The sequence below is a fragment of the Naegleria gruberi genome (assembly GCF_000004985.1).
Source record: "Naegleria gruberi genomic scaffold NAEGRscaffold_36, whole genome shotgun sequence".
In the NCBI taxonomy this organism is placed as follows: Eukaryota; Heterolobosea; class Eutetramitea; order Acrasida; family Naegleriidae; genus Naegleria; species Naegleria gruberi.
The window spans coordinates 119,716-146,858 of record NW_003163291.1 but is presented as its reverse complement, the minus strand read 5'-3'; the positions used below and the strand labels follow the sequence as shown (position 1 = coordinate 146,858).

The 27,143-nt window shown below is 33.8% G+C and overlaps 18 protein-coding genes and 1 non-coding gene across 19 annotated transcripts; 10 read left to right on the top strand and 9 right to left on the bottom strand.

Annotated features, from left to right (window-relative positions):
• Positions 1-91: 91 nt before the first annotated feature.
• NAEGRDRAFT_69739 (uncharacterized protein) lies at positions 92-562 on the top strand (the record flags this gene model as incomplete). Its single annotated transcript, XM_002675066.1, has 1 exon — positions 92-562. The coding sequence occupies one exon, from the start codon at positions 92-94 to the stop codon at positions 560-562; it is 471 nt and encodes a 156-aa protein (XP_002675112.1).
• A 610-nt stretch (positions 563-1,172) lies between these two features.
• On the bottom strand, positions 1,173-1,889 carry NAEGRDRAFT_69738 (uncharacterized protein; the record flags this gene model as incomplete). Its single annotated transcript, XM_002674987.1, has 1 exon — positions 1,173-1,889. The coding sequence occupies one exon, from the start codon at positions 1,887-1,889 to the stop codon at positions 1,173-1,175; it is 717 nt and encodes a 238-aa protein (XP_002675033.1).
• Positions 1,890-2,274: 385 nt separating this feature from the next.
• NAEGRDRAFT_69737 (uncharacterized protein) lies at positions 2,275-3,905 on the bottom strand (the record flags this gene model as incomplete). Its single annotated transcript, XM_002674986.1, has 2 exons — positions 2,275-3,415; positions 3,460-3,905. 2 exons carry the CDS (start codon positions 3,903-3,905, stop codon positions 2,275-2,277), a joined length of 1,587 nt encoding a protein of 528 aa, XP_002675032.1.
• Positions 3,906-3,969: 64 nt separating this feature from the next.
• Positions 3,970-6,067, bottom strand: NAEGRDRAFT_80431 (uncharacterized protein). Its single transcript, XM_002674985.1, has one exon. It carries the CDS (start codon positions 5,914-5,916, stop codon positions 4,015-4,017), a length of 1,902 nt encoding a protein of 633 aa, XP_002675031.1. The 5' UTR covers positions 5,917-6,067; the 3' UTR covers positions 3,970-4,014.
• Positions 6,068-6,484: 417 nt separating this feature from the next.
• NAEGRDRAFT_69735 (uncharacterized protein) lies at positions 6,485-7,216 on the top strand (the record flags this gene model as incomplete). The annotated part of the gene is made up of 1 exon (XM_002675065.1): positions 6,485-7,216. The coding sequence occupies one exon, from the start codon at positions 6,485-6,487 to the stop codon at positions 7,214-7,216; it is 732 nt and encodes a 243-aa protein (XP_002675111.1).
• A 337-nt stretch (positions 7,217-7,553) lies between these two features.
• Positions 7,554-8,344, top strand: NAEGRDRAFT_69734 (uncharacterized protein; the record flags this gene model as incomplete). The annotated part of the gene is made up of 3 exons (XM_002675064.1): positions 7,554-7,619; positions 7,668-7,900; positions 7,942-8,344. The coding sequence occupies 3 exons, from the start codon at positions 7,554-7,556 to the stop codon at positions 8,342-8,344; spliced, it is 702 nt and encodes a 233-aa protein (XP_002675110.1).
• Positions 8,345-8,516: 172 nt separating this feature from the next.
• Positions 8,517-9,380, top strand: NAEGRDRAFT_69733 (uncharacterized protein; the record flags this gene model as incomplete). Its single annotated transcript, XM_002675063.1, has 1 exon — positions 8,517-9,380. The coding sequence occupies one exon, from the start codon at positions 8,517-8,519 to the stop codon at positions 9,378-9,380; it is 864 nt and encodes a 287-aa protein (XP_002675109.1).
• Positions 9,381-9,936: 556 nt separating this feature from the next.
• Positions 9,937-11,319, top strand: NAEGRDRAFT_69732 (uncharacterized protein; the record flags this gene model as incomplete). Its single annotated transcript, XM_002675062.1, has 1 exon — positions 9,937-11,319. The coding sequence occupies one exon, from the start codon at positions 9,937-9,939 to the stop codon at positions 11,317-11,319; it is 1,383 nt and encodes a 460-aa protein (XP_002675108.1).
• A 454-nt stretch (positions 11,320-11,773) lies between these two features.
• On the top strand, positions 11,774-12,475 carry NAEGRDRAFT_69731 (uncharacterized protein; the record flags this gene model as incomplete). The annotated part of the gene is made up of 1 exon (XM_002675061.1): positions 11,774-12,475. One exon carries the CDS (start codon positions 11,774-11,776, stop codon positions 12,473-12,475), a length of 702 nt encoding a protein of 233 aa, XP_002675107.1.
• Positions 12,476-12,528: 53 nt separating this feature from the next.
• NAEGRDRAFT_t426 lies at positions 12,529-12,602 on the bottom strand. Its single transcript has one exon. It is a non-coding gene; the product is annotated as a tRNA-Thr (tRNA).
• Positions 12,603-12,773: 171 nt separating this feature from the next.
• Positions 12,774-13,831, top strand: NAEGRDRAFT_80430 (uncharacterized protein; the record flags this gene model as incomplete). The annotated part of the gene is made up of 2 exons (XM_002675060.1): positions 12,774-13,321; positions 13,401-13,831. The coding sequence occupies 2 exons, from the start codon at positions 12,774-12,776 to the stop codon at positions 13,816-13,818; spliced, it is 966 nt and encodes a 321-aa protein (XP_002675106.1). The 3' UTR covers positions 13,819-13,831.
• Positions 13,832-14,119: 288 nt separating this feature from the next.
• Positions 14,120-14,896, bottom strand: NAEGRDRAFT_50502 (uncharacterized protein; the record flags this gene model as incomplete). The annotated part of the gene is made up of 2 exons (XM_002674984.1): positions 14,120-14,611; positions 14,672-14,896. The coding sequence occupies 2 exons, from the start codon at positions 14,894-14,896 to the stop codon at positions 14,120-14,122; spliced, it is 717 nt and encodes a 238-aa protein (XP_002675030.1).
• Positions 14,897-15,282: 386 nt separating this feature from the next.
• Positions 15,283-16,119, bottom strand: NAEGRDRAFT_50501 (N-acetylglucosaminyltransferase I; the record flags this gene model as incomplete). The annotated part of the gene is made up of 1 exon (XM_002674983.1): positions 15,283-16,119. One exon carries the CDS (start codon positions 16,117-16,119, stop codon positions 15,283-15,285), a length of 837 nt encoding a protein of 278 aa, XP_002675029.1.
• A 593-nt stretch (positions 16,120-16,712) lies between these two features.
• NAEGRDRAFT_58587 (uncharacterized protein) lies at positions 16,713-17,693 on the bottom strand. Its single transcript, XM_002674982.1, has one exon. It carries the CDS (start codon positions 17,677-17,679, stop codon positions 16,786-16,788), a length of 894 nt encoding a protein of 297 aa, XP_002675028.1. The 5' UTR covers positions 17,680-17,693; the 3' UTR covers positions 16,713-16,785.
• Positions 17,694-18,666: 973 nt separating this feature from the next.
• On the top strand, positions 18,667-20,907 carry NAEGRDRAFT_69726 (kinesin-4; the record flags this gene model as incomplete). Its single annotated transcript, XM_002675059.1, has 6 exons — positions 18,667-18,779; positions 18,825-18,854; positions 18,905-18,956; positions 18,988-19,440; positions 19,488-19,883; positions 19,921-20,907. The coding sequence occupies 6 exons, from the start codon at positions 18,667-18,669 to the stop codon at positions 20,905-20,907; spliced, it is 2,031 nt and encodes a 676-aa protein (XP_002675105.1).
• Positions 20,908-21,153: 246 nt separating this feature from the next.
• On the bottom strand, positions 21,154-22,644 carry NAEGRDRAFT_80428 (uncharacterized protein; the record flags this gene model as incomplete). Its single annotated transcript, XM_002674981.1, has 2 exons — positions 21,154-21,841; positions 21,884-22,644. The coding sequence occupies 2 exons, from the start codon at positions 22,642-22,644 to the stop codon at positions 21,172-21,174; spliced, it is 1,431 nt and encodes a 476-aa protein (XP_002675027.1). The 3' UTR covers positions 21,154-21,171.
• A 625-nt stretch (positions 22,645-23,269) lies between these two features.
• NAEGRDRAFT_69724 (uncharacterized protein) lies at positions 23,270-24,700 on the bottom strand (the record flags this gene model as incomplete). The annotated part of the gene is made up of 4 exons (XM_002674980.1): positions 23,270-23,390; positions 23,437-24,284; positions 24,337-24,463; positions 24,555-24,700. 4 exons carry the CDS (start codon positions 24,698-24,700, stop codon positions 23,270-23,272), a joined length of 1,242 nt encoding a protein of 413 aa, XP_002675026.1.
• A 135-nt stretch (positions 24,701-24,835) lies between these two features.
• Positions 24,836-26,326, top strand: NAEGRDRAFT_50497 (uncharacterized protein; the record flags this gene model as incomplete). Its single annotated transcript, XM_002675058.1, has 1 exon — positions 24,836-26,326. One exon carries the CDS (start codon positions 24,836-24,838, stop codon positions 26,324-26,326), a length of 1,491 nt encoding a protein of 496 aa, XP_002675104.1.
• Positions 26,327-26,545: 219 nt separating this feature from the next.
• Positions 26,546-26,896, top strand: NAEGRDRAFT_69722 (uncharacterized protein; the record flags this gene model as incomplete). Its single annotated transcript, XM_002675057.1, has 1 exon — positions 26,546-26,896. One exon carries the CDS (start codon positions 26,546-26,548, stop codon positions 26,894-26,896), a length of 351 nt encoding a protein of 116 aa, XP_002675103.1.
• Between the last annotated feature and the right edge of the window lie 247 nt (positions 26,897-27,143).

Below are 27,143 nucleotides of genomic sequence, written 5' to 3'. Positions count from 1 at the left end.
TCAAGATGAATATTCAAAATTAAAGAAGGTGACAAGTTCTCCTGATTTTTGGAGTGACTCTAATGCACAAAATATTATTAGGAAGCAAAATATGTTGGAAGATCAGTTGAATTTTATTGATAACACTATTGCTGATATCAACAATAATGAGGAATTATTAAAGCTCTCTGAAATGGAAAATGATAAGGAAATGATTGAATATATTCAAAAATCGTTGAGTGATCTGATAAATGTTTTAGAAAAAAAGGAAATTGAGTCATTTTTGTCTGGTCCACATGATTCAAAGGATTGTTATTTGGAAATTCACACGGGTGCTGGTGGAGAGGATGCATCTGACTGGTCTCAAATGTTATTGAATATGTATATAAATTGTTTAAGAGGTTCTGAATTATCTTCCTTTGAGGTTACATTGGAAGACACTTCTTTCAAGGAAACAGGAATAAGAAGTGCTTTATTGTTCATATCTGGAAGATATGCCTATGGATATCTTAAGCATGAGCAAGGCGTCCATAGGCTTGTCAGGTTGTCACCTTTCAATGCCGATGTAAGTATCCAATATTGAGTTTAATATTCAACCACGATTAGCATAAAAGACAGACATCATTCAGCAGTGTTCGAGTATACCCTGCAGCAGATGGAGACGATACTAGCTCAATATTTCAACAATTGCCCGAGAAGGATTTGAAAATAGACACAATAAGGGCTGGTAAGTTCGTAATATCATAATTTAGTTTACTCTTCAAACAGCGACAAAGGGTGGACAACACGCCAACAAGACAGAATCTGGTGTGAGAATCACACACATTCCAACTGGTGTTAAAGTTCAATGTATTGCAGGAAGATCACAACATCAAAACAAGGATCAAGCTATCAATCAGCTTCGTTCCAGACTCCAAGAAATAGAAAGAGTGAAAAAAGTGAAAGAAATCAAAGATGTTGCCAGACTTGAGAGTGAAGCAAACCAATTCGGTGGAAATACCATTAGATCTTATGTCTTACATCCTTATCAGATGGTTAAGGATTCTAGAGCTACGTTGGTTCTTAATAATGCAGAGGAGTTTGTGAATGGAAAAGATTCTCAAAGCTTTGATTTATTAATGAAAAGTATTCTAAGAAATGCAGGAAATGCAGAGAGTAGTGTCGATGATCTCTAGATCACTATGGGTAAAACTCTAAGCATTTTCTGCAAAATCCTTGTTTTTAGAAATAAAGCTCTTGGCCCATTCCTTGACGAGTGGTCTTGACAAACCACTCCACTTTGAAACAATAAGTGATTCGAAATGATTTTCTCTATCCATAGAAGCTGGTGACAAAACACTTCTGAATGTATAGAACCAAATCAAAACTAGGGCAGCAATAATATGAGAAATCCAATTAGTGACAAATGTATCTTTGAACCATTTCTCAAAATATCCATCCATAACCATCCAAGATCCCTTCCAACACAAAATAATTGAGATGGCAACAATATAGGTATAGAGCTTCATGGCAAGACGAATCCACAAACTTGCATGCTTCTTACCAACTTGAGAAGTTGTCCCTCTATCTGCAGAGTAAGATGCCTGAGCAGTCTCCAATTTGGCATCACTTTCAAAATTTGAAACCAGTAAATTTAATATTCCCAATCTAGTAACCAAAACAGAACCTGTTTGAGTAATAAATGAACCAACCACTCCAATCATTAAAGTTGTCCACCCAAGTCTCAAAGTACTATTATTATCCTCATAATGAATATAAAAATCAGCCAAACCCCAAATACCCCTCCAAAAACAAACAACTCCAAACAGAACAATTGTCTGAGTTATTACCATTTCCAACAATTCCACCATAAATAAATTATAAAATCTCGATTCGGAAAAGGCATTAGGCACAATTTTCTGAATGTACATTTTAATAATGGACGAGAAATTTAATGACGAGCCAACATTCTTTCCACACATGGCCGTAATCTTTCTTTCTCTTTGTTTTTCCAGATAGGAAATTTGTTTTTTAAAATGTTCAATCATTTGATCCATCTCCACAATTGATAAATTACTAATATTATTAAACTCTGCATTAAATTCTGTTCCTCCTACGGGACGATTATATAATTCCTGTTCGGAACTGGTCGATAAACCTTCTTCGTGTTGTCTTCCGATTGTCTGCTCTGAATTCAGAGAGTGTAGTGAGGAAGATGATGAATTTTTCATTTTTTTTCGGTATTCTCTCTATAAGGAGAACTTGCCTATTAGGAATGTAAGAAAAATTGCAGTTTCGTTACAATATTTGTGAAATTTATTCTTCCTTGCCAGAAAGAAGTTTACTGACAAGTCTTTCAAAGACTGGCAATGAAACAGAGGTATCACTGAGAGATATTCTACATAGATTTGAACTGATGCCTATTGGAGCGTCAACAAAGTATTGAGCTCCATCATCTGTTACGTCAATATTAGCACTCAGATTGATATTTCTTAATAAGCTATTTCCAGGTATTTTGTAAATTGGTTTTAGAGGCTCAGCGACCTTTGGTTCAGTAACAGTTGTAACATTTTGTTTGGAATTGGATTTAGAGGCAGTTTTTACACCTAATGTCTTTGGTGGTTCCACCACTTCTTCATAGGTATATCGAGATGTTTTACTGTCCCATTCTATCAGTTCCTTCTCGTTTGGATTTACCTTGACTGGTTTGGATGGTGGTTTCTTTTTCTTATCATTAGTTTCAGGAGGTTGTAAATGAGGAGGAACTGCTGGTATCAGTAGAGAATTGGTACTTTGATCTCTTTGTATATTTTGAGCTCCATAAAAACTCAAATAGGCATTTTCTCTGATTGTCTGGAACTCATTCTCATCATAAATATCAAGAGGAGCCATTGTTTTACATATTTCCATGAATGTTTCATCTCCAATTCTATTCATAGCCAAGCTTAGTGAAAGCAATTTTTGATTTGTTCTCAAACTCTTAGCGAGAGCTACTCCTCCAACATCTCCAATACGATTTCCCCATAAATTAAGGGAGAAAATCTCACTGTCACTTTTCAGTAATTCCGCAATACAAACAGCGTCATCATCAGAAAGATTGTTTCCTCTCAGTGATAGATATTTGGCACTTGTCATGAATAATGGAGCAAATGGGCTCGAATTTGGTCCACAATACTTTTCCAGGAATGATTTAACTTCTGGTGAAACTTCCTCTGCTTTTTTATCCTTTTTTACTGTTTTTTTCTTTTCCTCCTCAGGTTCCTCTTTCACTCTTGGAAGGATAGTATTATAGAGCTTTCCAAGAGCTGGAATATCGTGCATTAATTTATCATCTCTAGCCTCATGAGTCTCTTTTAGAGGGTTCATTTCCACACTCAAATATCTCAAAGTCTTTTTATGAGTTAGGGCTAGGCCAAGAACTCGTAGAGAAGCCGAACTCAATCCACACGAAATCAATCTAAACAAAAATGTTTTAGAAATAAACAACTACTCAATACATACTTGAGATTAACAAAATCAAACGGAACAAATGTAATAGATTTCGAAAGAGAAACCATATCCACAATGTCCAACCGAGGATTCGATCTGTAAATAACAATTTCTGTCTGAATTTTTGAAGCTTCTTCCGAGTCAAGATCTGAAAAACTATCCACTTGCATCCTTTTTAAAACATTATTTCTTTTATCAGTTTCAGAAAGTTCCAATGATGCCTGTTTTTTGCTTTCATTATCTTGTTCATCTTCCTCATCGGAAATTCCTTGATATTCTCTTTCGGAAGCAGGAGGTGGAGTATCTTCTTCCTTAGTAGTTATATTTTCCTTTCCCTCAATAAAGTGATGAATACCATAAATTACCTCTTCCTTTGGTTGTCTATCACACATGAAACTGAAGGCCATATAATCCTTCTTCAAATCACTAGTCGTTACATAGATATCTGCTGATGACATTTTTTTTGGAGGGAAATCAAAATTGGTTGTTGTATTGAGGTTTTTCAGTTATTCTTAGAAAATCTACAATAATTGATAGTTTAAAATTTTATAAGGTTGAAATTACAATTTAATAGTGTTTTCTAATGACTTCACCATCATCATCTTCATCAGAGTCTGAATCGGATCCTCTTCTTACGATAACTTCTTCATCAGAGTCTGAACTATCATCTTCATCATAACCATAATCATCATCGTCATCATCTTCTCCCATATAGCTAGCACCTCCAAAAGTACCAATTGGAACTGGTCCACCTAATTGTTTTTCATTTTGGATATTTCTCTCTTGTAAAAATCCAGAGGTAAATTCTTTCCATCCTTCAATGGAGGACAAATGCTTAGCAATATCAGGATTAATTTCACTGAGTTTCTTCAGTAAATTAGAAATTTCAATGACAAATCCCATCAAACCTAAGCTAGCACCCTTTGGTTTTTGAATAACAGCCTTATTCTTTTCATGGGCCTTTAAGATCTTTTGACATAATTCAGTATCAACCAAAAGAGACATCTTCATTTCTGAATTAGTTCCTGTGAGAACAATCTTGATCATATCAAAAACAAGACAGTGAAGCATGGAATTGAATTCATATTTGAAGAATAAATCAATAAGAACTCCCATAACACCTAGAGAAGCTAATTCTTTTTGATATTCAGTATTAGATTGTGTAACTTTGAAAATTGTAAGTAAATGTTCAACAATCTTCAATCTAGTTTCACCGAGTGGTGGATCCAAAACAGCATGAGAAAGTTCAAGCTTTGAGATGTTAGAAACAAACTCTGTATCATTAAGGAGAGAAAGGAATTGTTTTGTACGGGAGAGAATTATTGGAATGACTTTGGAAATGAAGATATGGCTAGAACCCCTATTAACAGTCTCGTCATCTGATTCGTCAGCATCGGATTCCTCTGAATCTTCATTGGCGGAGATAACAACACGTAAGAAAGGTATTGCGTGTACCAATATCGTGGAGTTCAAATTCTTAAAAATAATATCCAAAATAGTATTCAAATGTTTTTCAGATAACAAGGTGATTGTCAATTCGTTGGAATTATTGTATCCCTTTTCTACAATTTGGGAGAGGAGACTGAAGGTATTTCTTTGAACTTCTTCATTATCTAAACTTTGTTCGAGCTTTTTCAAAATCAAATCAAAGAAGTTATTATTAAGTGCCCACTCTCTAACTTGCTTTCTCTTTTGTTGGAGTTCTTGATCATTTCCTCTTTGCTTCATTAAGAACAATTCACGAATTCTTTGTTGTGTAGCAAATCCACCAAAAGCATCTTGATCAAAGCTATCTTCTGATGTTTCGAATCCTAAAACTCTCAAGATGAGAGAGTCCATATCACATAATCCAATGTGTTCTGTGAAAAATAACTTTAAAATGTTAAACTCTTCGCTGTGCTTATCCATCAAGGAATCAACAATGTCCTTATAGTACTTTTGCAAAAGGGTTGAAACAGCTTTAACAAAGTATTGGGAAAGAGATGGATTCTTTGGTGTCTTGTTTTCATCCTTGTTAAGAAGGTAGGAGAAGAGATTAATGGTTCTTTCTTTGGTTTTAACAATAGGAATAATAATTTCTTCGTTCTCACAGTTGAAAATTTCTGAAGTGATGAATGGATATTTGTAAGTTCTTTTAAGTGATTCCTCTTCTTCTCTTTCAAGATCTGCTGATGTTAATGTTTGACCTGGTTGCAAATATTCTTCGGTGATGATGTATTGTATAAGCTTGTCAATATTCTCGTCCTTGCTAAGGAAAGCGATGACTTTATGATTTGCTGACTTTAATTCTTGAATGATAGTATCTTCATCCAAAACTTGCTCAAGAGTTGTATTCTCTTCATTTTCAAGCATGGAATCAAGTGGTGATTGGGTATAACCAGGAACGAGATCCCAAATACTTGTGAAGGCTTCATTTTCGTGTAATTCTTCTTCTTCTTCATCGAAGAATTCGTCGTTATGGTCAGACATTTTTTGATGATGGAAAATTAATTATATATACAAAAACTAATTGTATGATGATGATATTATAACAACAACAATAACAGAATGAATATACAATATTCGGTGGAGAGAGAAGCGCAAACGGTACCGAATCTGTACACCACAATTTTTTTTTCAAAGTACCGCTTTTTTTATGTCTGTTACAAATACCAAGAGCCTCTTAAGTCTTGGCTGTTGAATTGTATTACAAAAAGGTCAAAATACAAGAGACTCAATAGACAACACTGTTGGGAATCCATGTAAGAATCATCTCCACTTGTGTGTTTCAAATGTTGGTCCCTTCATTAAATAACAAAACAACAAGCACCTTTGAATGTACGTTATGGAAAAGTGGAGAAATAATATTTGGATTTGGTGAACAGGTAACAACAGTGTTATGGAATAATATTTTGATGGATTTAATATTCAAGCCTGGCTTTGTTGATGAGTTTATTATTCATAACCTACACACAATTAGCAAATATTTTAATTATTATATTTATTAACTTCATCACAATAATTTAATTATTATTTATAGGAACAACAATTTAAAAAAATGTTGAAGAACATCACAAAATCACTAGTAAAACCATCGGTGGCTGGTCTCACTCAATCAAAAACATCATCATCAAAATTACTTAAAACAAAATTTACATCATCAATATGTGGAGTTTTTAATCAAACAAGAGAGAATGTTAGATTTGTTACACCAGGACCAAAGTCTTTGGATCAAATTCTTAAAGTTCCACTTGTGGAGAGAGAAAGTCCGGAAGCAATTACAAGAATATGGAGAGAACATCACGAAATGAATCCACATATTCTAGCTGAAGTTGTCCCATATTCTCAATATCAAGTTTTAAAACACAGGTCAAAGGAATGTCCAATGTTTGTCTTACCAGTTTTCAAGAATATTGGTTTTCAAACAGTTGTCTTACAATTCCAAACGGAACATGTATTATTCACTGCAATGAGAGATTTTAAACAAAAAGGAGAATGGGCTTCACCTCAAATGTCTTTATCACATTATACGGAATTTGCTCAAAACAAAGGAATTGTTTTAATGAGAGGAGAAACCAATGATACACATATTAACAAGGCTGAAGGAAGGGATCTTGCTAGATTTATGTACAAATTCTATTTGGATGACAATTTATATCATACATTTGTTGAAGTTTTTAATAAGGAACCTCATAGATTTAATTTTGAAGAATTGATTAATGCTGTTAAAGCAATCAAACCTGTAAAGCAAAGATACAATCCACTTGTTCCTCCTCCAAAGAAGAAATAAATTTCCCTCCAAATTTTAATAAGTCAACCTAAAAAAAACACTCAACACCACCATGAAAGGTCCAAAATCAAAAATTGAGCAATTTAAAAGCAAGATTAAGGGTCAATCATCACAAAGTGCTATTAATACTCAATCATCAAGTAGTCAATCTAATGATGTTTCCTTTCAATCTCTATTAGTAACTCAACCACCTAGTTTACCATCAGCAAGTGAAACTATTCAACCTCCTCCCTCGTCATCTTTGAAATCTAACAAAAGGAAAAAAGCCTTTGATGATGAAGAACCTCAAATCAAGAAGGTAAAGAAGAAGAAAGACAACAAACCAAAGGAAGAAATCATGGAGGATATTAGTACTCCAGTCAGGAAGAAACCCAAGAGAAAGTCACTCAAGGACATTACAAATGTAAGTGTAAACATTATGATCATCATTACCATCATTCCACTTTACAAGTTTATTGAGGAAAAATCCAAGATATTCCAAAGAGGAAAATCATCAAGAGTTTCAACAGTTGATCCTCCAATTATTGTTCAATCAACCAGCAACAATTTGAAAACGAACGAGGAAAAGGAAAATGTCGATCTCTTACCTTCTCCAATCCTTACAAAGAAGGATAAGAAGAAAGACACCTTTAAGGATCAATTGAAAACAGAATTGAAGAATGCCATCAGCGATAGCGAGACAAAGTAAGTTAACGTAAATATAATCTGTCCTAAGTTTTAAGGAGAAGTGTAAAGTCTCAATATCAACATTTTGTTGAGGATGAGATTGCTCAAATCAGCAGAGAAATTGTAGATTCTAACATTCAACTCTATGGTGAGACAACAATGAAGGATCTTGATGAGGAAATGAATGAATCTCTCAGTGATTTAACCTCAGCTAATAATATTATTCTTGACTTGATGGAGAGAAACAACATCACTGAGACGCCACATGTTACACCAATAAGAAAAGTCAACAAAGAAGAGTCATTCCTTAATGAGTCTGAGATTAAAGGACTAGTGGATAGTTTCATCCTACCAAGATTTGACCCTGAGACATCTCTCATTCTACCTTCAGATAAAGAAGAAGGGCTCTCACCAATAGCAAGTCCATCATTCTCAATGAGATACAACATTTTCTTCAAATAAAAACCTTGTAAATAAACACCATTTTTATTTTTCGATTGCTTTATTCACTTAAGCTCTTTTAGTAAAAATTTAGACATTGTGATAACTTCCAAAAAAGTTCCCAACTCAAAAAGATCCTTTTTAAATTGTTCGCACTTTTTGTTATCTTTTCAAAAACACATCAAAAAAAACAATGCCATCTGCCACCACTCAAACAAAGAAACTTCTCATTATTGGTCCTACAGGTGTTGGAAAGTCAACAATTATCAACCAAATAACCAATTCTTCTCTTACAATTGGAGATACTTCTGCTCATGCCAATATTTCTAGTGTCAACTGTTCATACAATGGAATAGAATATGAATTATTCGATATTTTGGGCTGGTTTGCAGCTGAGAGTGAATCCATCACTGACCAAGTTGTTACCACCTTCAATGCCTACAAACAATTAAAACAAACCATTCAAAAATTAGATTTTGGAATTCACATGTTAATTTGTGTTATTTCCGATAAGAAAGTTACAAAGAATGATGTGGCAACTATTCAACTCATCTATGAACATGTATTTTCACGACAAATACCACTTGTTCTTATTGTAAATAACAAACATTACAAATTAACAAATAGTTCTTCCATTGGTTGGATTGAAAAACATGAAAAGGAAATTAGTGAAACATTTGGAAACATTTTTGTTGGAAAATACGAAATGGCTTTCCCAAAGCTTACACCACTTCAACAAACTGCACAAGATTCTGAGGAAATATTGAAGGAAAAGGAAAGAGTTTCAACAAATTCCAAGACCACTTTCTTTGAGAAGGTTTTAACACACTCCTTGCAAGAAGGTGTTAAGAATGAAGCAAGTACTATTAGTACATCACCAACATCTCCAAGAAAATCATCTCCTCTTGTTGAAATTGTGAAATTATGTGAAAAGGTCAATTCAAAACAAGCTCAAAAAGAAATTTCCTCAGCTCTTCAAAATCTCTACCACATTCCAGAACAGCAAGCACTAAAGGAAGCTGAGCAAATTATCAAGGAATGCAACATTTCACACTAAGCAACATTTCATATTTATTGTACAATAAAGATTTTACAATCTTCAGAGAAATTCAATATTCCATTTCTTAAAAATCATTCAATAAAGCATAGAATTCTCAAAGAATGAATTTTGAGATTTTGAACAAATCCTCCCAAATTCACAACTGAATTTACACAACTTAAGACTACAAACTCTTCTATTGAGTTCACATGCCTCTCTATATCATTCGGCCCTACTGTTCATTCACCAACATCAATCCAACACTTGGCCTCACTTGAGAATGTCAATACACTAAAAAAGGAGTCGCAGCATTTCAATGGAAATGGTAAAATGGTGTTTGGAATAAAGTTAAATACGTAATGGACTCCATTGCAATCCAACATTATTTCCTCTTTTATTCGTCAGTCAACTTCATTGGCAAACAAACTTTCAATAAAAGTAATTTTTCTGAGAAGCGTTCATTTCAATTATTTCTCCGTTTCGAATGGATTTGGGGTTCATGGAGTTTAGTCAACCTTTCAGTTTCTTTAAAGTCAGCAAAAGCCATTGATCAATTAAACAAAGAAACAAAAAAATGCAAACACAACAAGAAGTAATCAAGAAGGGTTTCGAATATTTAAAGTCAGAAACCAATTTGACAAGAGAACAAATTGAAGAAATAATGAATGGAGAGTTTGTCAAGGTTTTGAAGGAATTCTCAATTTACAGAATGAGAAGGTTTGAAAGTGGTTTGAAAATGCACTCAAGAAGAATTGAATGGTTTGGTCAACTACAACATTACTGCTTTTATTTGGGTGATTTGATGGATTTAATGGAAAAGACTTTTGACATTTCTGAAAGTCAATTCTATCTTGTAGTGAAGATTATGTGCATTATGAATTGGATAGAACCCATTGCTGAAACATCCAATTTAGGACTATTTCATCCATTGCAAGGTTTAGTTTCAATTGTTCTAAACCTTTTCAAACCAAACGATTCTTCCAAAATTGACAGAAACCTATTTAAACTTTCAATGAAACCTAGATTAGTTATTGTTGGAGGTGGTTTCGGTGGCTACACTGCATGTAAGGATAAAACCATCAGAGATTTATTTGATGTCACAATTATTGATCTCAACGGAGCTTTGGATTTTGCTCCTGGTTTTCCTTTTATGGTCAAAGATAAGGCAGTGGCTGAACATTTATCTGTTAATCATGCAAACACTCTTCCAAGAGCAAATTGTATTGCTGGAAAGGTTTCAAAAATTGACAAATCCCTCATTCATTATCGAATTCATTCCAAGTCAACTGAGGAAATCACTGAAACTATAGAATATGATTTCGTATTGATTGGTACTGGATGTACATGTCGTTTCAATTTACCAACTCTCCGCTCTGACAATCAAATCAAGTTTGTAAATTGTTACAATTCCCAAAGCATTCTCGATTCTCATGAATTTATCAGAAACTCATCTCTGAAAGATATTTGTATTGTGGGTGGAGGTTTTGTTGGCTGTGAAATTGCAGGCTCTATTGCTGAAAAGTATCCTGAAAAGACTATTCATATTATTCAAAGATCTGACAGAATTATGAAACCTTCTAGTGAAGAAGCAAGTAAGAAAGTTAGTGAAGTATTCGAAACAATGAGAAATGTAAAGATTCACCTATGGAGTGAGATTGTTTCTCAATCAAATTCAACAACTTTTAGAATTCAGAATAGTCAATTGAATACATTCATTGATATTGAATGTGATGTTTGTTTTCTGTGCACTGGATTGAAACCACAATCTGAAATGTTAAGAGACGAATTTCCAAATAGTTTGGATTCGAACGGTTTCATCCAAGTTAATAATCATTTACAAGTTTTAGATGAAAACGACCAACCATTCAAAAATATGTTTGCCATTGGCGATGTAACTAATGTAAAAGAAACCAAATTGGTTTATTGCTCAATACTTCAATCCCAAAAAGGTATGTAAAGTTATTAGAATTTGATAATTCAGTCAACTAATTCAGTTTGCCAACTTCTCAAACAATTTGTCCATCAACCTTCGAATGAAATCACCAACAACATCAAACCATACTCTCCTCGAGGTTATGAACAACATCAAAAAGTATTCATTGGTTCTAACCATGGCCTGTGAAGGTTGATGGACAAATTGTTTGAGAAGTTCAAGTCCTCTTCTTTGTATCGCTGTTATCGGTGTAAGGAATCAGCATTAAATTGAAATGCTTTTCAATTTAATGACAATCAATAAAAAAACAACAAGAAATATACACCAACCAATAACTGTTTAATAATGAGTACTGAAACAAAGAAATTGCAAGGAAGAGTTGCCATTGTTACTGGATCTGGCTCTGGTAAGTTTGTTTTTTATTTTACTGTTTTAATGGAACTGTGTCCATGTGTTAATTTATGGTTTTATTAAAGGAATGGGAAAGGCTATCGCCCTTACATATGCTGAAGAAGGATGCAAGGTTGTGGTTACTGATGTTGTTGAACAAAGAATTCAAGAAACTGTTGAAGAAATTGAAAAATTAGGAGGTGTAGCTTTTGGACACAAATGTGATGTATCCAAACAAGAAGAAGTGGACAAACTCTTCGAAGAAACAATCAACAAGTTTGGAACACTAGATATCTTGGTCAATAATGCAGGTATCATGGACAACTTTGTTCCATGTCACGATATTTCAGATGAATTGTGGGAGAAAGTCATGTCTGTTAACACAACAGCTCCAATGAGAACCATGAGAAAAGCAATTCCAATTTTCCTTGAAAAAGGTAATGGATCCATTGTAAACATTGCCTCAGTTGGTGGATTACATGGTGGTAGAGCTGGAATTGCCTACACTGCAAGTAAGCATGCATTAGTTGGAATGAGTAAGAATGTTGCATTCCATTACAGTGATAAGATCAGATGTAATGTTATTGCACCTGGAAGTGTTGCTACTGGAATTGAAATCAAGTCACCTCATCCATTGGGAGCTGGAAAAATGTATTTGGGAACTAAGTTGATTCCTAGACTTGGTCAACCAGAAGAATTGGCAAAGGTTGCATTGTTTTTGGTGTCTGATGATGCCAGTTTTGTGAATGGAAGTGTTATGACTGTGGATGGAGGTTGGACTTCTTTCTAAATTGTAAAATATGAATAAACCCATTTGTAAAAATATAGAAAATGCAAAAACTATGCCTCCCTTGGGAATCGAACCCAAGACCTCTGTCTTACTAGGACAGCGCTACTGCCAACTGAGCTAGGAAGGCTTACATTCACTTTGAAAATTTTCTTAATATATTTTTAGAGTCTAATTTACAAACACTAAAATTTGTTGTATTTCTCAAATCTCAATTTACTGATCTTTCCAATAGTTTTGATAATCATTATGATAACCAAAATTCTTAAAAATAGTATCAATTTTCTCATCACAAAAAAAAATGCAAAAGCTCTCCGTGATTCTCCTCATCACCACCTTCTTGTGTGTCATTCTTGGTTTGACAAGTGCTCTCTCATTAGAGAAGAAATTAGCCAAAGCTTTGATCCAAGAAATTAAACAACAATTACTCGAAAAGAATGTCCAATCATTGGCTGATCAACAAGCCTTCGCTCCAGAATCTCGTTGTACCAATGTTGCCTCCGCATTGAACGTTAGAACAAGTCCTGGTGGAAACCTCGTCAAGACTTTGGGAAATAATGTTCCTGTCACTGTCTATGAAACTACTGATAAGGATGGAACTAAATGGGCTCGTATTGGTGACAATCAATGGGTTTCTGCTCAATTTTTAAAGATGGCATGTTCTAATAGTAATACTAATACTGGTTCATCATCAACTGCCGGTGGACGTGATAGTAAGACTGGTGATAAGGCTGCTGAAGCTTTGGCTGAAATTTTCAAGAGTGAAGGAAAGTGTCAAAATTGGGCTAGTGATTCTGGAAATTCATTCCAAGGAAAGATTGGTTACACTTGTATGGGTGTTATTCCAGCGTAAGTGTTTCAATTGAAATTTATTAGTTTACTGAACTGTTGACATCTGACAATTAATATTATTTCTTAAATACAATAGTGAATGTTGGAATAATAGAAATGGAATCTTTGCTCCATTGGCTAGTGGTTACACTGGTCATCCAGCTGATTTCTGTTACTATGCTTACAATAAGAATATTGCTGTTTATAAGACATGTGCTGCCAAATTGTACACTACTAATTATTTCACTCCAGGAGGATGTGCTAACTTGCCACAACCTGCTTTCTATGTCTGTGCTGATATTGCTGTCAACTCTGGTACTGGTAGATCAAGACAATACCTCAATGAACTCGGTGGATACAAGAATCAAGATGCTAAGGCATTCGCTAGACTTTTGAACGAAAGACACAGAAAGGATTATTTGTATTGGGGAAGACCAGGTACTGCCAATAACAAGTTCTTGAAGGGATGGTTAGCTAGAGCTGATGCTAGAGCTAAATATATTGATACTTATTAAATAATCAGTATTCAATTAGCAACATTCAATAATTTTATTTTACATTTTGAAGAAATTCCTAGTATTATTCTACACAACTGGACCTTTGTGATCATATAAATGCTCTGTTAAAGCTAGTGAGCTAGCTGATCTCCTTGATTTTAAATAATTGTAGACTGCACTATTCTCTTGAGCTTGTTGTTTTCCGCATTCTGTTATCAACTTTTCGTAAGCTAATCTTTCCTTATTAGGAGCCGTTGGCTTTTGTTCCTTATCCTTCATGGATGCTTTTATCAATAAATGTTAATATTGAAAAATCAAATCACTTACCAAATGTATATGAAATAACATCTCCGTGATCTTTTGGTTTGGTTGAAGAATGCACCTTAATACCAATCTTTGCATCCTCTGGCATCATTCCTCCACCTCTGACTGGGAATGGAGCTGTAATGCTTTTATATTTTGGACTTGAAATCCTCTTTCTACTGTCCTTAAAGTCATATTCCTTCTTTGCAACAGTGTTCTTATCGGCAAATAATTTTCTTCTTGATTCCTTTTCAGAAGGGCAGGATATTTTACCAGCAACTTGAGGATCTGGTGTGGCTCTCACAACTGCCTTTCCTTGTGGTTTATCCCTACGTTCTGGTTGTTCTTTAAAGATCTTTTTATGGAATTGTGCTTCTTCCTTCAGTGTGGAAACACCAGCTCTTTCATAACGTTCCTCCTTTGTAATTTCCACTCTCTTCTTTCCTGCTGATCGATCCAATGATTGAGTTACTGGTGGTTTGATGAAATGTCTCTTAACAGCATGATTCTAAATAATAGTAAGAGAATTAATTCCTTATCGCCTTTTTGGTATTTAACCAACACTTACAAATAAAGGGCCATCAACTGAAGTCAATGATATATCAATCTTTTTATCCTCTTCGCGTATAACATGTCTTATCGAGTCTATATTCTTCTTTGATTCCTTTTTTACTTTATCAGCAGAAGGTTCCTTATGAAGAGCAGCAACAAAGGCCGATGAATCATTCTTTGCTGATGGTCTGAAACTCATCTTCATTTCCCTTCCTTCGGCTTGTGATGGTAATACGATCATCCCTATGTACAATTAAATCCTCCAATATTATTGTTGTTGTTGTTCTTATTAAACTTGTTTGGATTTTGATGAAGAAAAATCCTTAGAAAAAAAATAGTCGTAAATTTTGCGCTCTAGTGTTGCACACCTCAATCGTGTTCTTTTTTTTAAAATAATTTTTCAGTAACGTCCCATTTTTTGAGGTTTTACCAGTACTGATCGTGAGAAGCGAATGTACAGGAGATTATAGAGTAGTAACTTTTTTGAATCTCATTATTGGGATTGTTATTAAATTCTGTTTCATGGTAGAAATTACTGCTTCTAACTGTGGGTGTTACTGTATTAAGGGATGAGTAGGAATATATCCAAGACCAATGGGAGTTATTTTAAAATGCTCCAAATAATTGTCACAATTTGTAAGGTGAAGAGTTTCTATATGTTACTGGTTTGAGTGATTTGGTTGTAATGTGTAAAGTATTGGATCTCCACTTTACTGTTACAATTCCTAAATAGGCTCCTCTTGGTACTCCTGATTTGATATCATCCATAATTCCTAATTGTCTGGCAATGTCCAAATACTCCTCACTGTTAGAATATATCAATCGAATATTCTCATTCCTTCTCTCCTTATTGAGTAATTCTGCAACACTATTAACAAGAGTAGCCGAGTTGACTTCTTGAATTAAATTCCTGTCATAATTGGATTTTCTGAGTGAATTAATATCAAAATGTTCCCAGTCAACCTTTTCACTATTCAATTTAATTCTACTGAGGAAGTTTGAAAACTGATTGGAACTTGCTCCTCCCACAGATCCAAATGTGAATGTTCTAGAGATTTCAGGCCTTATACAAGCTCTTCCCCTTCTATTTTGACCTTCTCTGATCCAATCATCCCAAAATCCTAATGGCCACTTTGGACCAAAATCTTCCTCCCACAATTTTCGTGTCATCATCCAACCAAGTCCTGGGAAGAAGTCAGATCTATATACTTTGGGAGAATCCTGTACGAAATCACTCATTCCATTATCGTTCCAAGCAGAAATGCAAAATAGAGAACTATCCCTATCCAATAAAGGTGACAATTTGCCAAAGTAATCAAAAAAGTCATTTGAAACTTGTAAATCCTCCTCCAAAATAATGATTCTATCATATTTTTCATCAGCTTTGAAGACACTATCAATTCCAAATTTGTAGTGTTGTGCAATAGCATAATATGATAAAAAGTTTGGATTCTTATCAGTCATGATTACATTTCTCTCTCTTTGAAAATGATGTTTAATTTTTCCTCCATATCTTTTGATAGCTTTTGTCACTTGTTCCTCATATCCATCTTGAGAGACGAGTAAATCAAATCCAGATTCAGGTATGTATCTTCATTAATTTCCTTTAATACTTTCTCATTGATTTAATGTAAACTTACTCCAGCAGTGTATCAATAGTTTTCTTTAGGTAATCGGGTCTCTTGTAAGTAAAAATTAGAATAGGAATGACAGAGAGAGTTTGATGATTATCCAATTTAATGTCATCATTGAATGTATCTTCCACATCCTCCTTAACATTCTGAATAGATGAGATTAAATAAAGATAATATCCACAGAATACAAAGAAGAAGAGCCACAAAATAAAGATAAAGGTTCTAAATTTTGATTTGCAGCATAAGGATCTGATTCCGAAACTTGAATGACCAAAGTCACGTTGAAGCATTGTTTTTTTTCTTTATGAGTTCGAAACTCGATGTCGAAAGTTGATTAGATGACGAAAATCACGTTCTCATCCTTCAGTTCGAATAGTCCACTATCAGTTTTTCAAGTGATGTGATAGGTAGAAGAGAACTTAATTTTTTAATAATTTATAATTTTTATGTTTGTTTTATGTACAGTTTGTTTTTGAAAATTGCGAGGTTAGAGAATTTATTGTTGGATAGCATTGAGCTTTTCAATGAGCTTAGCCTTCTTGGATTCGATTCTTTGCTTTCTTGACTTGAGGTCCAACTTTTCCTTGGAGAATCTCTTTTGAGTCTTTGGAGCAGTCTTTTCAGTCTTGACAGCGTCTGGGTTCTTTCTAATAGCAGCATGAGCTTCCTTGTACTTCTTTTCAATGTTTTCAGCAGTAACACCATTCTTGATGAATTGAGAGAACTTAGCCTTGAATTCTTCTTCGTTGGCTTCCTTCAATGACTTCATGTACTTGCCAACGTGGACACCATAGATTCTTTCACGGTGAGCAGTAGCATTGTATGAATCGTCTTCCTTGTTGAAACCTGGGAATCTTTGGTTGGAGTGTGGAATATACAAACCACCATCACAAGCACCCTTCAAAGCACCGAAAACTCTGTTACCAGTGGTAGTTCTGACCAAACCAACATCAAGGAAAGCCTTGAATGGTCTTGGAGCATCTTCAGCTTGTTCAACCAAGAAAACGCTACCATCAGTTTCAGTGATACCAGCATATCTGGTGTCCAAACCGACCTTCTTCAACAATCTTCTGGCGAGCAAAAGACCAGTGGCATAAGCGGAAGCATAGTTGGTGTGACCGACTGGAATACCGAATCTGGTGAGTTCGTGAGAGTAAGCAGCACAGATGACTTCATCACCCTTCAACTTTGGAGCAACAATTTGACAGACAATGTCCTTGTTGGTAACTCTGACAACGAATCTGTACTTTGGAGTATTGTACTTAGTCTTGTCTTGAGTGATCAACTTTTGTCTGGCTCTGTAGTCAGTCTTACCTTCTCTACGTCTTCTGAACTTGACTTGATATCTCTTGAAGTAAGCCTTGGTTTTTTGGATTTTAACAAAGACCATTTTGATGTTTTGGCTGTTTTTTTTTCGACGAAGTTTTTAATAGTTAGCGCAAAAACTCGCCTTTTACAACAAAACTTAGCGCTGAATGCTGATGAGGGTCGAGTCTTCAAATCCTCTCCAAAACACAAAAATTACTCACTTGTTCGGTGTTTGAACAGGTGGCTGCGTTTAACGTCCACGCTTTTCTGATTGTAAGAAAAATTAATGCAAGTTGGTTATTGAAGGTGCTTAACTTTTTCACTGTCAATACCAATAGACTACACGAAAGTATTTTCGATTGACCATCACAGGAATGTGTTTTACATCATCAAAATATAACAATTACACCTCCGAACATTAAAAAGCAGTTGAAACATCACAATAATAATTAAAGTACTTTATTGCAACTCAACCACCAAATTAATTGGATGAGGAACGAGCAATATCGAATTTTACATTCTATTGCACTTTTAACTACATTCTATCACACAATTCAAACATACCAATAATCAACCATGGCCTACAAACCAATGACATCTAATTTGACTTGCTGTTTGTTACTGTTACTGAATATGATCATTATTGATTCTTCACATTGCTGCAGTTTGGCGCCACTTTTAAATTTATCATTTAAAAAATTAAGGAATGAAGAGGAACCCTTCGGCCACTCTTTCACTACTGGACATTTCTTCGGTAAATACAATCTCAAAGGTTAGTGTCTTTTTCTACGGTTTCAATATTAACATTGTGTAGATTGTTGAAGGAGGTTCTTCGTTGGATCAATTAAAAAAGGTCAAGAGCAAATCGTCTATATCCAGCCCTTCCGATAATAGAGAAAATATTAAGGTTGCTATTAGAGTGCGACCACAATTGGATTATGAACAGGACCATGAGGAATCGATATCTGTTGTTGATGTAAGTCTGAATTAAAACTCTTGGAGGGTAACCAAAACTAAAATCACGTAGGAAAGCACAGTTGTAATCAAAAAGGGAAAATCTAGATCGGAAATGTTTTTTGATCATGTATTCCCAAAGGAAACTACTCAAGGTGAATTGTATGAATCTGTGAGGGATACCATAGCTGCAGTTACTGAGGGTTATAATGGTACCATATTTGCTTAGTAAGTATTCAACTCTTTAAGTGTACCAATAATAATGTGATAAAGTGGACAAACTGGTACAGGAAAAACATTCACGTAAGTTTTTAATTGACTGAGGCGGAATGAGGAATAACAATTTATAACAGAATGATGGGAATAGACTTTAGTTCAGAAAATTTTAATGGAGAAAATTCAATGGTAAGTTTTCAATTTTATATTTGGTTTAAAGATAATTCAATCCAAGTCAACCATTTTACACGATGAAAGAAGAGGTATTATACCTAGATCTGTGGAGCAGATTATTCAGCACATTAAAAAAACAAAAAAGAGTATCAAGTATAGAGTTTATTGTTCATATTTGGAGATTTATAATGAGAAAATTTTCGATCTGTTAAATTATAATGATAAGGTTAGTCATTTGGATGTTAGAGAGGACAGAAAAAGAGGTGTTTATGTTCAAGATCTGACTACAGTATGCGTATCTAAGGAGGAGGAGATTTTCGCTTTAATGGAGAAGGGAGCAAAGAACAGAAGTATTTCTTCTACTGACATGAACGAGAGATCAAGTAGATCACATACAATTTTCCAAATGTTTATCGAGCAAGAGCCTGTAAACCCAAGCAACCAGGAAGAGGCATTCGTCAAGGTATCAAAGTTAAATCTTGTCGATTTGGCTGGTAGTGTAAGTACTTGGAATCAAAGAATTAAAAATCTCACAAATTTAATAAGGAAAAATGGAACACCATATATTCAAACAAAATGGGAGATAGAAGAATTCAAGAAATGAACTCTATCAATTTGAGTTTATCTGCCCTTGGTAATTGTATCTCAGCATTGATGCAAAGTAATAGAAGTCACATACCTTTTAGAGATTCAAAACTTACAAGACTACTTCAGGACTCACTTGGAGGAAATACCAAGACAGTTTTCGTTGCTACTGTTTCATCATCAGTATTGGCTTATGATGAATCACTTTCTACTTTAAAGTTCGCAGACAGAGCCAAAAGAGTAGTTCTCAACGCCAAAGTCAATGAAATGATTGACGACTCTATTTTAATCAAGAGGTATGAAAAAGAAATCGACAGGCTTAGAAAAACAGTTGAACAAAATTCAAAAGCCTCTTCGGTAAGTATGATCAATAATTGCCCTCTTATCCAAATAGAGAATTGCAAATTTAACTGAGGAAAATTCAAAATTAAGAGAGGAAAATAAGCAATTAAGAGATTTCATTAATAACAAAGGGATGGGGCCTGTTTCCATATTAAACTCAGATGAGGTTAATGTACACACAAGATTTTACAAAAAATTGGAGACTCTTGAGGAAATTGAAAAAGATCAAAGAGGAAGACAAAAGGAGTTGGAGGACTATCATGATTGGTTACATTCAATACCGGTAAAATATGAGGGAGAGGACTATAGCCTGGATATAAAGGAACGATTAAAGCTAATGGAAACGTCGATCAAGATGCAGGCTAAAGAGCTGGAGCGCACAAAAACTTTATTCTTAAGAGATGTCAAGATTATAAAAGAGGATTTAGATGAAAAAACAGCAGAAATCCAAAACCATGTCAAGTTAATCAAGGAAAAGGATGAATATATCAAAAAACTGAAAGAAGAGAAAGCAAACGAGGATATGATACGCCAAATACAGGAAAGAAAGCCAGAAACCGATAGGCAGGCAGCTGCAAAGTTTGAATCAATAACTGAAGAGATGAAAAATAATTTAAGTCTTGGAGTAACAGCCTTCAGAGAAAATCTAATAGAAATGTTGAACGAATATCTAGAAGATACTTTGAAGGAACATGATGATTTATTTGTAGTTCTAGCTGAGGAGTCTAAGGGGTTAATTGAGGGTTGCTCTGAGGCTTTGGAGGAAACCATTATTGAAGCACAACGAGATTTTTGTGAACAGACACGAGATGTTATCAAAAGTGTTCCAAGTGTTCAAATTGTACAGAAAGAAGTATCAACCCCAGTTGCCACGGAGGATCAAGATAAGAGCTTGTCTAATTTAGGTATTCAGACAAATGCCACTAAAAATTTGAATCAACCAGATGTAGTTGAGTTTTTCAAGAATAGTCTTCAGGAGGCAACAAGATCCGAAAGTAAGTATTCTACATTTATTCTGTTTGTTAATTGGAAAAGATGACAATTATTGGGAGAGTGTTTGTTCTAGAGTTGATGATTTAAGAAATGTGGAAAGTAAGCTGTTCATAACGCTGAATCAGTCAAAGAAACATTTCGAAAAATTACTTTCTTTAATGGATCAGTTAAAAGAAGCAAAACCAGAAGTATTTGATTTTTACAAGAAGTATTTTACAGATGTCTTGACTACAATTTCCAAGAGTAATGATGAGCTGTTAAAAAATTCATTTTTACAAAATGTACAGTAATTGAATAAATAGAAATGTATTTAATTTGAGGTTGGTAAAGATGATCTCAAATCCAATTTCACTCGTTCATTGTCAAGATTTTCTAAATAAAAATGTCCTACTTTTTGGATTGGTGAAGGCATATTAATGGCACCAAGCTGTGTTATTATAACTGGAATTTTGTCAGCAAGTTCAGGATTTTTAAAGATTTGAATTTCTGATTTTCCTCCATTATATGTTTGACCAAAAGGCCAAGAATATGATAATTCCTTAAGTCCATATAAATGATGCTTGTCATGTTGAGCAAAGAAATTTTCTTCGAATGCTTCAGCAAGTTGAGCTGGATCACACAAGTGAATACTTTCCAAAATTACTGGTGGAACAAAAATAGGTTTTTCTTCCTTTGGCTCTTCTACTATTGGTTCTGGTTCTGGTTCTTCAAGTGGAGCTTCTCCTTTTTTAATTCTTTCATCATTGATTTTATCTCTTTTTTCTTTTTGATATCTAGCTTCCTTTTCTTTCTTTTGTCTTTCTTCCATATCTTTCTTTGTCTTTTCTCTTCTAGCTCTCAGGTCAGCTGTATGTTTATCATTAACATAAAATGTAACTTTTAATGCAGAAGTAGCACCTGTATCCTTATTAACAATAGGGAAGAAATAGTATAATCTCGATTCCATATCAAAAGCTCCGTATTTTCCTCCTGGAATATTTCTATAAAATAATGTAAATCATTCAAATACTATTAACACATACTCTTTTGAAACGAGGTAAAGTCTGTGAACTGTTTGTTCAACAAAATTAGGTCCTAAAAGTTTAATAGACTTCATGGACTCAAAATCTCCAAAAATTGCGTGGAAATTTTGTAACATTTCGTCAGAGAATTTGAATTCGTCCAAATATTTAAAACTTTCCAAAACTGCACTCTCTGCATTAAGAACTAATTCTCTATCATTATTAATAAATAAAGTTTCAACCATATCCGAGAAGACAGTCAAATTTTGAATTTCAATCATTGCCTTGTACAATCCAAGAGTAATAATACCACCAATTGCTGCAAAAACAAGGAAGGCATATAAATACTTTCTCTTCCTTTGTTTTTGAAGAATTTCCTCTTGTGTTAATTCTCTTCCAAGGTCTACATCATAATATTTAGAACGTTTTGGTGTTTCTTGAGGAGTTTGTTCAGCAGCAGTAGTAGTATTAGCTTGTGGTGTGGTGTTTTCTGTGCTTTTTGCTTCATTGGTGGAAGTAGAGGCTACGGAATTATTAGCATTATTCTGATTTGATGTTGGAGTAGGAGTAGGAGGTGTTGTTGTTGATTTTAATAATTGGCATGATGAAAACCTTCTCAATTGTTGTAATTCTCTGAAAAATTGTTGTTGTCCATTAAAATTATTCAAAATTGATAATGCTGATTGCCTCCCTCCTCCGTATGTAACAGTAGTACTACCACTCTTGAGAGTGTGATGAATGAGTTGATGAATAAATTTCTTGTTGTTGGAAAGTTTTTGCATTTTTTATTCAATTTTTTTTTGATTGAATTTAAAAATAAATTTTAAACTTTGATAAAAAGCCTTTGAATTTTAGAATAGTGAATGTAAATAATTCATGATGGCAGTTAGGTCTATTGGAATAGAACTTAAAATTGCAGATTAAATCTTCCCAAATTGCAATTTTAAAGAAAAGATAAAATTTAATTTTTTTAAAAAATGTCATCACAAGAAAGTGCTACTATTGGAGGAGGAGAGAATTCATCATCGGAATCATCATTCTATAATGTTAGAGAGGAAACACGTAAGGATAGTGAAAGAGGAACAATTACTCAACACACTTTTAATGTAAATTTGGAGAAGGAATGTCCAAAGTTGGAGGCTGCTTATAAATATTGTTTTGATGATTGGTACTCAAATACTTTTTTGAAAGGAAAGGGTGTTGAAAATGGTTGTAGAAATGAATGGGAAGATTTGAGAGCTTGCATGTTGGTAGGTTGATTTTATTTCACACATTACTAAAATCGCAAAGATTTTGGTAAATGATAAGAGTTTGGAAGTTACAATTGAGAAAGGAGAGAAGGAATCAGATTGGAAGATTAAAAATTTAGAATAGGTCTTTTATATATTTTGAAGAGAGGAAGGAATTTTATTTTGTGCTACAAGAACTACCTGGATTTGATTCATCATCAACAGCGACATGTAATTGTGTACCTATTTCTTTAGCAAAATCTTTCATTGATAGAGTTCCTGAACCTCTTTTAGCGGGTCTTTTTTACAATAATTAGAATTCAAAATATTTAGGAAATAACTTACTTTGGTTGACTTTCGTCATGCTTCCATCCAATCATGTGAATAACCTCAAAGGTTGCTGGCACTCCTCTATCATTTTCTCTAAACATGTGATCATAAATGGCTGCAGCTCCTATTAATGTTTGTCTGGAAATAACAGTTCTTCTCTTGAATAAGGCATTATTTTCTCCCATTCCTTGTAAGTGGTGCATTAAAGTGAATGGATCAGGATAGTATACTTTGATTGTTTCGGCATCGATTGTTGGTAATTTAAAACCTGCTCTTGTCAAGACATTTCCTGCATCCTCAATGGAACTGAGTGGGGAGACGTGTGGAGAAACACCTCCTTCTCTTTCCTGTTCAGAAAGGACGAAACTTGTTCTCAACTCTGATAAAGTATTTCCTCCAAGTAATGCTCCAACAAATGCACCGTCAGGTTTCAATACTCTTTCCACTTCCTTTAAAAATCCTGGTAAATCATTTACCCAATGCAAATAGAATCCAGCAACTACACAATCCAATGAATTATCCTCAAACGGCAGTGATGCACCATCCTCATCCAAATGCACTTTAGTAATATTCTTGATAGTATTTCCTTTAATTAATCCTAAATCACTCGGTATTTGAATAGCATCCAAATGCAATTGACTTTGGTCACAAAGTGTATAATTTTCAATTCCTTGGAAATGCAATACTGGATAATTAAGTTCGGTTTCTCCAATTGATGATTTGTTTTTCTTTGCTTGTTCTAAAGCAGTTTTACGTTCGTCAGGTGGTAAAAAATCAATAATTGTCTTATTCAATAGTCTATCAATTAAAAATCCCTTTCCACATCCAATTTCACAAACACTCTTTAATGATTTCGAGAAATACTTTAAATCCACCACATGATAAATCCACAATAATAATATTTAACAAACCTACACTCAATCTATCCACAATACTATTGGCAATAATAGCCTTTACATAATCATATTCTCCTTCCTTTCCATCTGTACATTTAAGTGAGTATTCTTTATGTTTTCTAACTTGATTTCTATCAAAAAGTGTTCTATATTATCATCAATTTATATTTCAAATATATTATTAAATATTATTCATTCCGATTATTCATTCCGATGATGATTTTTAAAAAAACATACAATTTAGGCTGTGGTCTCTGATAGATATTTCTCTTGATGAAGCCTTGGCTATTATTTAATAGTACCACTACATTATTATTATTATTACTTTGATGTTGTGAGAGTGTCTTGAATGATGATGAAAAACAAGATTTAAAATGTTTCATTTTTTTTCAATATTTGTTAATATTATTTAAATATATTACAAATTTCATGGATATTAACAATGTTATCATATTCAACACCTCGGTTCATTTCCAATAATGACTTATCTTTCAAATACGAAAAGAAACTTTAAAAAAATGTGGCTCAACAAATTCTTCAAAACAACCTCAAAATTACCAACATCAGAGGTGACGATTATTTCCAACCCAGGTGCTGATGATGAGAATATTTTAGATTTAAAATCGGAAGGGGGTGGTCTATCACCACTCTCTTGCTCTCCAACGAGTGTAACGATACGAAGTAGTAATTCTAGTAAAACATCAATATCTAGAGTTTTGAATGATGAAGAATATTCAACCTCTCTATCGAATAGTTCTACTGCGAGTGTCGGATCACCAAATGGTATGGAAATTTTGTTTAGGGACAGGTGGATTAGGATATCAACGGAAATTAGTTATTTGAAACTGATTGAATTAATTGGAATTGAGGAGGATTGTTTTCTTTTGAAGGGAAAAGATAATTCAAGTTTGGAAGTTGTCAGTGATGATGACGATGTGAAAGTGATGATTTCAGAATTTAGTTTTGTTCCTCGTGAGTTCAGAAAACTTGATACGAAACAAAAATTCCCACTAATTTTGAATTTGAAAACAAATTATGATGGAAAGGTAGACACAAGTTTTACAAAGGAAAATCTTGAATCTTTTGCTACATTCACACAAGCATGCAGAAGTAAATTAGCTTTAGAGTCAACAATAGATTTTATATGTAAATATGAATTCAACAATAGTTCAATAATTGTCAATGATGATAATGACATTCAAGTAATGATTAGAAAATTGGCTCCTCTTAATAAGAAGGATCGAGTAGTTCATCTGAAAATGTATACAGAACCAAGAAAAGTGATTATGGATTTGCTAGTATGTGGAGAGAGCGATATAGTGCAATTGGGAAAAGGTGGAGATGCTCTAATTTATAAAGTGAATACTGGAAAAGAGAATGTAGTAGTGCGAGTATTACACACTGCTACAGTGAGGGAGGCATTAGAGGAAGTCAAAATTGCAAATATCAACAGCAATTACTTGATTCATTTCAATAAGATTTTTGTTAAGGATAATAAGGTGTATTATTTCATGGAATATTTTGAACACGGAACATTATTAGAACGAAAAAAGTTTTCCAACAAGATGATATTGGAGATTTCAAAGCAATTACTCAAAGGAATGAAGGACCTACATGATAAGGAAAAAATTCATTGTGACATTTCACCATGCAATGTGTTTATCAAAAAATTACAAAATGAAGAAATTTCAATAGCTTTGGGAGATTTTGGCAGAGTTATTGAAAATACTGTTGAATCTGTTTCGTTTAGAGGAAAGCATGATTATAGCTCTGGAACAGGAAATCATTCAAAAGTAGAGGATTTGTATTCATACGCAGCCACTATGTTCTATGTTTCCACAGGAGAGATTCCTGCCAAGAAAAGCCTCTCTGAAAAGATAGCACTCTTAGAAACCCAGAGAATTCTCTCCAAAGAGTTGATTCTATTTTTCAAAGACATATTCGAAAATTACAAAAAGCTCACAGTTGACAAGTTATTAGAGAAATTAGAGGATATTAGAGAAGAATAATCCCTTCCTATCATTTCAAAAATATCCACTCACATAAGAGAGATATGAAAAATGTCCTCAGTCTTTTTGAAACTGTCCTCTGTTTGCTTGGAGAGAAATTTGGTGGAGTAATTTTTGCGGACTATTTAAAGAAACACTTTTGGACAATTGAATCAAACAACAATTTGAAAAAAACAAGCAAATCTAATTAAGATATAATACTGCCCTAATCAACTCAACATGTTCTTCAACAATCCAAACTGTCCATTGAAATCCATGAAAACTAAACATGTCATCTTAATGAATCCATTCCATATTGACAGCAAAGATGAAAAGGAATTTGAATTGGCTTGGGTTGAATGTGCTCAATTCTTGAAGAAACAAGATGGTTACATTCACACCTCTCTTCATAAGGCACTTGATATGGAAAAATCTCAATATCAATATATTAATTATGCTCATTGGGAATCTCCAGAGAAATTCCAAAAGGCTATGACTGAAATGAGAAATATCAGTGATTGTGTTAAAAAGATGGCTCAAATTCCACATCAAAACTTCCCATCACTTTACAAGGTGCATATTGAAATGTAATTATTGAATTATCAAATTGTAAATAAAATACTTTGTAATTGACTAATGGGGAAATATCTTTTAGAAATACCTAATGAAGCAATTATTAATAATGTTCATTGTTAATCTTTTACAAAGTGAATATCGAAATGTAACTATTGATCATTAAATATTGTAAATAGGTAATGGTACACTTTTAGACTATGGTAATCAAAATAAACAGTTTAATCAAAATCTAGTGATCAGCAGAAACTACCAACGAACAGAC

Coding starts and splice junctions, on each gene's coding strand:
- NAEGRDRAFT_80431 (XM_002674985.1), bottom strand. CDS start 5,916: ATGTCTGACCATAACGACGAATTCTTCGATGAAGAAGAAGAAGAATTA.
- NAEGRDRAFT_58587 (XM_002674982.1), bottom strand. CDS start 17,679: ATGGTCTTTGTTAAAATCCAAAAAACCAAGGCTTACTTCAAGAGATAT.